At 43.8% G+C, this 9,691-nt stretch overlaps 1 protein-coding gene across 2 annotated transcripts in view; it reads left to right on the forward strand.

Annotated features, from left to right (window-relative positions):
* XKR5 (XK related 5) overlaps positions 1-9,092 on the forward strand; it is a 49,072-nt gene extending 39,980 nt beyond the window's left edge. For both annotated transcript variants that reach the window (XM_073673905.1, XM_073673907.1), the window contains 2 exons: positions 1,604-1,715; positions 3,398-9,092. In XM_073673905.1, coding sequence (XP_073530006.1) covers positions 1,604-1,715; positions 3,398-4,470 — 1,185 coding nt within the window. In that variant the 3' untranslated portion in view covers positions 4,471-9,092. The remainder of the gene's footprint in view (positions 1-1,603; positions 1,716-3,397) is intronic.
* Positions 9,093-9,691: the final 599 nt, after the last annotated feature.

Consider the following 9,691-nt stretch of genomic DNA (forward strand, 5'->3'; position numbering starts at 1 on the left):
CCCCAGATCCCGAAAAATGGAGACGCTACAGGTCTTAGAAAATGGCGCTATTTTTTTTTTTAGGTTTTTTTTTTACCAAATTTTGGAAAAAAATGTCACCACTTAAATATAAAATAACCTATACATGTTTGGTGTCTACGAACTTGTAATGACCTGGAGAATAAGAATGGCAAGTCAGTTTTAGCATTCAGTGAACGTGGTAAAAAAATAAATAAAAAACAACTGTGGTATTGCACTTTTTTTGCAATTTTACCGCACTTGGAATTTTTTTCCCGTTTTCCTGTACACGATATGGTAAAACTAGTAATGGCGTTGAAAAGTACAACTTGTCCCGCAAAAAATAAGCCCTCAGACGGCCATATTGTCCAAAAAATAAAGACGCTATGGCTCTGGGAACAAGGGGAGCAAAAACGACAAAACCCAAGGTCGCGAAGGGGTTAAGGATGGGGCCCGGTTTGCAACAATTTTATTTAAAAAAATTGTATGTTTTATTTTTTTACTCTGTTGCATAAATAACAGTTCCCCTTATTCTGCTGTTAGGATGATACCACCATGTCAGATTTATGTTTTTGTTTTTCTTATTATACCGATACCCATACGATTTTGGAGTTAATGCCCTTTTTGTTTTTTTTTATTTTGCATTTTTTTCTTTTCTTTTTTGGGAGGTGACAAAAACAACAAACAAATTTGACCCTTTTTTTTTTTTTTTTATCCTATTTTAGTTGTATATTTGGAGGCAATTATTATATATATATATATATATATATATATATATTATAGTGGGTGTTTTTTTTAACCTCATTAGTACATTTTTTTTTCTTTGTGGCTTCAAAGCATATTCTTGTTTTCCTTTTATTATTTTCCTTTTATTGTTACACTATTAGGGGCTTGATCACGCGATCCCTGATGGCTCACGTCCTCTGCTCTTCTTCTCTGTATAATATTCCTGCCTGCCGTCATTTTCCTGACCGGCTGCCGTACCTGGTGGATCTGGGGCCATTTTTAGGCCTCTGGCTGAAGTACTAAGGAGTCTCCTGAGCGTCCGTCCTAAAACCACTAAACTTGTTTGAAAGACGAGGACTTTTTTTTTTCCTCTTAAATGGGTGCGTTCAGCTTTAAAAACAATCTTCTGCAAGTGGGTTTCATTAAAAACGTTGCACCGTTTCTTTTCTGTAGCCTATGCGTTGCATTGACTATTGCTGGTTGCAGAAAGGAGTTAACTGAGAATCTGTCAGTGAGTCCGTTTTGGTTATTTCTTCAACTCCTCTGGGCTGATTTATAGCCGCAAACCGTAACAAAGTTGCACTGAACTTTCGACGTGGTTACATAAATGGCAGCAGAGGCTCAGAAAAGTAAGAAAAAAAAAAAGCTAAAAATTCTCCCTCAGAGCCAGCTCACTGACTTATTCTCAGTTACCTCATTCTGAAGCCAGCAATAGAGAGTGCAGCATGGAGGCTATAGGAGGGGGAATGATGCAACATTTTTAATGAAACCCAATTGCAAAAATTATTTTTAAAAGTTTTAAAAAATTATTAAAAAAAAAAAAAAAACTTTTTAAATCACCAAAAAATGATTGCCGCCGTCCTTTGTGTCGTCCCTATAGATCATGTTGTTGGAAAACTGCATCCTGCTGCTGCTGGCCACAGACTTCCTGCAGGGGGCGGCGTGGAGCACGGTGAAGCTGTCGGTGGCCGTCCTGTCCGGGTTTCTCATCGGTGAGTGAGTAGATGGGCTCGGCAGAGGCGCGCGCCATCGCGGTCCTGCTCTCCATAGACGCCGGTCATAGACGGGAGCACAAAGCTTTGTTTCATGCTTTTTCTTGACTGTGTAATTGTAGATAATTTCTAGAATTAATGGCGGCAGCGGCGTGACGAATGATCATTTTCACGTTCCGCCGTGGATTTACTGCAGTCGTCTCTGCTTTATGCTCGGCCCATTCATTGTGCTGGGAAACCATCAGCAAGCAGCTGTCTCTTCTTATTGTCTGGCTGTGAGCAGGGATTTCCCATTGGGTGGTGCCAGCTCCTGGCAGACAGAGAATGGCGGATCTCTGTAATGCTCTGCTGTGACTACTAGGGGTAAGGGGAGGCTCCGCTGTGTTCAGTGACGGGGTGCCGCTGTGATTAGTGGGGGAATGATGCTGTGCTGTGATTACTGGGGGTAAGGGGAGGTCCTACTGTGTGCAGTGATGGATGGAAGATGAAGGGGGACTGCTGTGACTAATAAGGGGGCTCTGCTGGGAAAGGTGCTTCCATTGCTGTGACGACACGTGATTGGGGAATAAGGGGCTCAATACTGGACTGATGGAAGGATCTCCGGGAGCGCTAATGGTCCACAAGTTAGGGGGTGCAACATGCCTGCGCTGTGACTACTGGGGTGAAGGGAAAAGGGATTCCATTTCTGTGCCTACTGGGGTACAGGAAAGCCCTGCTGTGTGCATAGCTGGAAGTTGAAGGGGTTCTGCTGTGACTACTGAGGGGGAAGGGTGATCTGAAGGGAAAAAGGATTCCATTGCTTTGACTACTAGGGGTAAAGGGAAGCCCTGCTGTGTACATTGAAGGAGGGTGAAGGGGTTCTGCATTAACTACTGGGGGGGGGAAGGGTGCTCTGAAGGGGAAAAATGATTCCATTGCTGTGCCTACTGGGGGTAAAGGAAAGCCCTGCTGTGTGCAGCAATGGTAGATGAAAGGATTCTGCTGTGAATACTGAGGGAAAAGGGATTCCATTGCTGTGACTACTGGGGGGTGGGTAAAGGAAACTACGGTTATATGCAGTGATGGGAGGTGAAAAGATACTGCTGTTGAACTGGGCTCTCAAGGGAAAAGGGATTCCGTTGCTGTGACTACTGGGGGTAAAGGAAAGCCCTGCTGTATGCAGTGATGCAAGGTGATTGGGTACTGCTATAACTACTGGATATAAGGGAGCTCTTAAGGGAAAAATAATTCCATTGCTGTGACTACTGGGGGTAAAAGGAGGCCCTGCTGTGGAAGGTAAAGGGATTCTGCTGTAACTACTGGGGGTAGGGTTCTCTGAAGGGGGAAAAAGGATTCCATTGCTGTGACTACTGGGGGTGGGTAGAGGAAAGCAATATTGTGTGTAGTGATGGAAGGTGAAAAGATACTGCTGGGGAAATTGGGTTCTCAAGGGAAAAGGGATTCCATTGCTGTGACTACTGGGGGTAAATGAAAGCCCTGCCGTATGCAGTGATGAAAGGTAATTGGGTACTGCTGTGACTATTCCATTGCTGTGATTACTGAGGAAATGTAGGAAGTTACTGCTGTGACTATTGGGGATAAGGGGACCACAGTTGTTTGCAGATAATCTGACAATTTAGATACTTATTTTTTTATTATTATTATTAATTTTGTTGTAATTTCCTCTCTCTTGTGCTTTTCAGGCTGTGCTGCCTTAATCATTTATTACACCCTTCTGCACCCCAAATCGACAGAAATCTCTCAGAGCTTCAAAAAACCTGGATCTGGCCTCCACTGCAGGGACGAGGAGTCTCCTTACTCCTTCAAATGGTGGCATAAGACTTCTCAGAAAGAGGCGGTGGACGATGCATTTCCTGGAGAAAACTTGACAGACCGGGAAAAGGTCGATCAGGAAGATCTTCCGTGGAGGAAGGTCGCTGAAAAACAGCATCGCCTCCTGCTCCTGAAGCTAGCCATGAAGACCGGAAACCTGTCAAAAATCAACGCGGCCTTTGGTGAAGGTGGCATCGGAGACCTCTTCTGTCTTCAAGGGGCAGGAGATGCCCAGCATCCTCTGGTGAAGAGCGGAAGTGTTTCAGGAGGCCACATCAAAAGCGGGTTCTTGATGTCTGAGTCGTGGTCTTTGGGCAAAACACCGGTAGACGGTGGTCAAGGACACAAGTATGGACCTCAAGGATCTTCCACTTATGATAGCCTTCATGATGGTGTGGTTGGTAATGAGCCTCCTGGTGTTGGCTCTGGCAAGTCCTCAGAGGTGGCCAACGCTTGCTCTCCAAGCAACGGCATGATTGGAAGCGGCACATTGTACTTCAGTGCCCATACGGATGGTATGATGCCATCCGGCAACGGCACAGTGTGCGTTCTAGAGGTCCCCATGAAAGCCCCGATGGACACCCCCATAAAAGACCTAGAACCGGTGGAAAGCAAAGATCTCCAAGTCATGTGCGTCAGCCCCATTCTCAGCCTGGCCACCAATAGTAACTTCCACCGGAGCGTGGCAGAAGACGTGGGAAGTCTGTGTGAAGAGTCCGAGATGACCAACGATGACTCTGGCATTACCGAGCCTTCAAGAACAAAAGGCTTCCATCTGTTATCTACCGGGGTTCTGCCTCCTGCCGTTAAGGGAAGACTCTTCCAAGAAGAACAACCTTGCTTCACGTCAACTCCGAAACCTCAAGCTTCGGCAGTAGATGTAGGACCACGGGAAGAGACCAAAGCCAGGAGAAGACTCGAGCATGTGATCTCAAGAACTTAGGTCCTACGTGACCTCTTCTGGAGAAAATGGTGGTCTCTAGATGGGACCATATGAGATGGGTACGTTATATGGTACTTGATGGATCCCATCGCCGAAACAAAGGAGACCCATTAATATAGATAGTATGGACGGTAAACGCTGCGTCCCCCGGCACGTCATTAACCAAGATCAGTATTTGAAGATTTCCATGTGAGGTGTAGCCCCCCGCCCATCCAAGTTGTTTCTTCATCTCACCACCAAACTCCTCCTCAACATAAGTCCTTTTACAAGATCGTACGTTGGGATATATGTGTATGCCCATTGCTATCCTATGTCGTAAATTGAAAAACATGGCTTCCTTCTTAAAAAAAAAAAAAAAAAAAACAGCGCCGCCCTTGTCCACAGGTTGCTTGTGGTAGTGCAGCTCAACCCCATTTAATTTTAGAATTGTGCTGCAATACCTGACACAACCTGATTTTAGGGGTGGTGCTGTTTTGGAAGAAAAAAAAAAAAGTGGCCATGGTTCTTCTATATAGTTATTTCTTTGGGTTTAGAGGGTGTTAAAGGGAATTTTGCATAACATTCAAGTGGGCATGGCCATGAGACTGATACATGATAAACCAGATGCTGCACTTTAAATAGGAGAGCTATATGATGACCCGAAAATAATGGGGGGTACACGGGCTCCTGAATTGGGGGTAAACTACCCCAAGAGTAGGATGATGGAAGCCCACCTGAACTCTGAGTTGGGGGGTTTATTCAATATACTGCCCCTTAGTAAAGACCTGAGCTGCAGTACCACATACAACCTGTAATCAGGTGTGATGTTGTTTTTTTTTTGGAGAAAACCAATTTTTTTGCAAATTCAAGACTGGCCCTTTAAGGACTGTTTGTGTGAAACATTGGATTAAACTGTAGAACGTTGATGACTCCACCCCTTCTCTATCGGTTACGGTACAAGAAGAACCCAAAATGTTTTATCAACTTCTTCAGGGGGCAATGTAACATCCCAGAGTCCCACAGATGCAACTTAAAGGGGTTGTCCACCTTTTTAAAGGGACAATATTTTTTTTTTTTCTTAAATGCATGTATTTGGGGCTAAAAATGATTTTTATAATTGGGTTCCATTAAAAATGTTGCACCGTTTTCTTTCTGCAGCCTCTGTGTTTGCAGAATGAGGTAACTGAGGATCAGTCAGTGAGCTCTTTCTTTTAGTCTTGAGTAAAAGCTTTAAAAATATATAATTTTTTTTTTTTTATTAGCTGATTTTATGACCACGGTCCGCATCAAAGTTGAATATGCAGGAAAACAAAGAGCCCAGAAAAGCCAAACTGCAAAATATTAATAATAATTTATTATAATAAAGGTCTAATGCAAAAATAAAACAACAACATTTTTTAGCTCCAAATGAATGGAAATAAGTTAAAAAAAAAAAATAAATAAATAAATATATGAACCTCTGCCCTAGTTCAGACCGGAATCTTCTGCCTCCTAATCCGGAACCATCCTACGATCTGGAATTTTTGATTTATTATATTGGTTATTATCTGAAGAAATGAGTCCGGGCTCCCAAAATAACGGTTCTGTCTTATCCTTCTCATAATCAGGGAAAATCGGATCATTTATTAATCGTGCCGGATTATTGGACTTTAATATATACAGTAACTAAAGTTTGGAAATCCCGCTCATGGGTGTCGGCGCCACCTTAAGGTCATATATAGGTCTAAATATATCTGATCTATTTCCAGTAATCCGGCCGCCCCTTACATGCTGGATTATTGGACTTCTCCTGTATATCTCATGCATACGTTATACTGAACGGAGGGCGACGCCTGGAACTGAATCTGCGGCTTATTACATTTAATAGCGGTCTTAATAATTTATTAATATATTTTGTAGCCTCTATAGCTTTTATATACATTTCTATATATTAATGTCAAGTATTTATTTAACCCTGCGTTCTCACATTTCCTCTTATTGAATGATATCACTGCGGTACTAAAGTCTCCTCGCATCCCATGATGCTTTGCTGTGCCGCAGGAACTTGTGCTTCATGTTTGTACGACTGATACACGGTTCATGTAGTCGTATTCTGAGCGTAATATACAGTGTGTGACCGAATATACAGACTGTACGGCCGCAATAATGCTTAGAGATGGTACTAAGGGGGGGGCAGGTTTAAAGGGGTAGGCCCTGCTTTAAATGACTCCTTTTTAACATATTCTGTTGCTTGGGGGCAATACCCCCCGGTATTGAAAAGAAAATGGTCCTCAAGCAATTTTATTTTCCCCATTATTTTTTTTTTTAAGTAGGTTCCCTCTAATGTATACATTACATAATGGGGGGTCCACAATGGTAAATACCTCCACCTTCCATGAAGCACTGGATGTTGGGGAAGACAGGAGGATTACCTCCTAAATGGGGAGTGGCGCCCGAGGACCACCTCCTAAATGGGGAGTGGCGCCCGAGGACCACCTCCTAAATGGGGAGTGGCGCCCGAGGACCACCTCCTAAATGGGGAGTGGCGCCCGAGGACCACCTCCTAAATGGGGAGTGGCGCCCGAGGACCACCTCCTAAATGGGGAGTGGCGCCCGAGGACCACCTCCTAAATGGGGAGTGGCGCCCGAGGACCACCTCCTAAATGGGGAGTGGCGCCCGAGGACCACCTCCTAAATGGGGAGTGGCGCCCGAGGACCACCTCCTAAATGGGGAGTGGCGCCCGAGGACCACCTCCTAAATGGGGAGTGGCGCCCGAGGACCACCTCCTAAATGGGGAGTGGCGCCCGAGGACCACCTCCTAAATGGGGAGTTCCGCCCGAGGACCACCTCCTAAATGGGGAGTTCCTCTATGTTGGGTACAACCTTAGAACCACCACTAAAGAGGGGGTGGCACCTGAGGACCACCTTCAAATGAGATTTATATACATGTATGTTTGGGGTCCTTGAGCTTAGGAGAAACCTGAGAACCACTTCTAAAAAGGTGGTTGCGCTGCACAAGGTTTATGTACATATGTCTTAAGGGTCCCGATAGTACGCTGCTGAAATGCCTTAGTTACAGTCATGGCCGAAAGTGTTGGCACCCTTGAAATTGTTGCAGAAAATGAAGTATTTCTCCCAGAAAATTATTGCACTTATACATGTTTGGTTCTACACATGTTTATTTCCTTTTGTGTGTATTGGAACAACCATAAAAAAAAAAAACTGAGAAAAAGGCAAATTGGATATAATTTCACAAAAAACTCCAAAAATGGGCCGGACAAAATTGTTGTCCCCCTCAGCTTAATATTTGGTTGCGCCCTTTGGAATAAATATCTACAATCAATCGCTTCCTATAACCATCAGCTTCTTACACCTCTCAGCTGGAATCCTGGACTCTTCTTACAATCTGCTCCAGGTCTCTCATATCTGAAGACATCTTCTCTTCACAGCAATGTTAAGATCTCTCCACAGGTGTCAATGGGATTTAGATCCGGACTCATTACTGCCATTTCAGACTTCTCTAGCGCTTTGTTTCCACACATTTCTGGGGGCTTCTTGAAGTATGTTTGGGGTCATGGTCCTGCTGGAAGACTTATGACCTAGGACGCAAACCCAGCTTTCTGACACTGGGCACTACATTGTGACCCGAAATCCTTTCTTCAGATTTCATGATGCCTTGCACACAGTCAAGGCACCCACTGCCAGTGGCAGCAAAACAACCCCAAAACATCTTTGAACCTCCACCATATTTGACTGAAGGTACTGTGTTCTTCTCTTTGTAGGCTTCATTCTGTTTTCGGTAAACAGTAGAATGATGTGCTTTACCAAAAAGCTTTATCTTGGTCTCATCCGTCCACAAGATGCTTTCCCAGAAGGATTTTGGCTTACGTAGATTTTGGCAAACTGCAGTCTAGCTTTTTCATGTTTCTCTGTCAGCAGTGGGGTCCTCTTCGGTCTCCTGCCATAGCATTTCATTTCATTCAGATGTTGATGGATAGTTTGCGCTGACATTGATGCACCCTGAGCCTGCAGGACAGCTTGAATTTCTTTGGAACTTGATTGGGGCTGCTTATCCACCATCTGGACTAACCTTTCATCAATGTTTCTCTGCTGTCCACAACCAGGGAGATTAACTACAGAGCCATGGGTTGTAAACTTCTTGATTATGTTGCGCGCCGTGGACAAAGAAACATCAAGATCTCTTGAGATGGACTTGAATGTAACCTTGATATTGTTAAACAATTTTGGTTCTCAAGTCCTCAGACCGTTCTCTTCTCCTCTCTCTGTTCTCCATGCTTTGTGTGGCACACACAGACACAATGCAAAGATTGAGTCAACTTCTTCTCTTTTTATCTGTTTTTTTGGTGTGATTTTCATATTGTCCACATATGTTACTTGCCACAGGTGAGTGTGAACGAGCATCACATGCTTGAAACTAAGTTGTTTGTTTTGTCCTGTTCTTTGTTTTGGGTTGTTCCAATACACACAATGGAAATAAACGTGTGCAATCACAATAATTTTCTCGGCGAAATACTTCATTTTCTGGAACAATTTGAAGGGTGCTGACACTTTTGGCCATGACTATGTATGTTCTTATATGTATGATACGGAGGGTCCGCTCTAAATATTTTAGTGACCGGATGTATCTTTTGACTGTTACTAATATGGTATGATAAGACTTTTGTATCTCTTTCTATATGAAATAAAGATCATGGTTACACCGTGTGCGGCTCTGATTACGTCGTCCGAGGGTTTTCTTATAGAAAGGGGATTGTCCGGGATTATAAAACATGGCTGTTTTGCTCTAGAAACAATGTCATGCCTGAGTGGCTGTGGCGCTCCACTGAAGAGAAGTGGGCTGAGCTGCAGTACCACACACAACCTGTAGACTAGTGTGGCGTTGTGTTTGAAGGAAAGCAGCGATGTTTTATGAATCCTAGAACATTCCTTTTAAGGTCCATGTTGGAGAAACATATCAAACTAACAGGAAAGTGTCCTCTCCTTTCTCACACTGCTACTAAACTAAAAAGGTTCTCCTTTAAAACTCAACCAACTCCTTAAAGTTCTATTTTTGTATTACTGTCTACCTATACACAGGATCCACCATCGACAGCAGAAGATGTCACAATTAGTCACCTCCACAATCACTGATGACACCGGATCCACCATTCACAATAGATGTCACAGATCACCTCCTCCTCCTACTGTACAATGACGACTGATAGCACCTCTATATACAGTAGATAACACAGGATCCACAAT

Source organism: Phyllobates terribilis, unplaced genomic scaffold (assembly GCF_046119375.1).
Source record: "Phyllobates terribilis strain yellow unplaced genomic scaffold, ASM4611937v1 Scaffold_3__8_contigs__length_932513732, whole genome shotgun sequence".
In the NCBI taxonomy this organism is placed as follows: Eukaryota; Metazoa; Chordata; class Amphibia; order Anura; family Dendrobatidae; genus Phyllobates; species Phyllobates terribilis.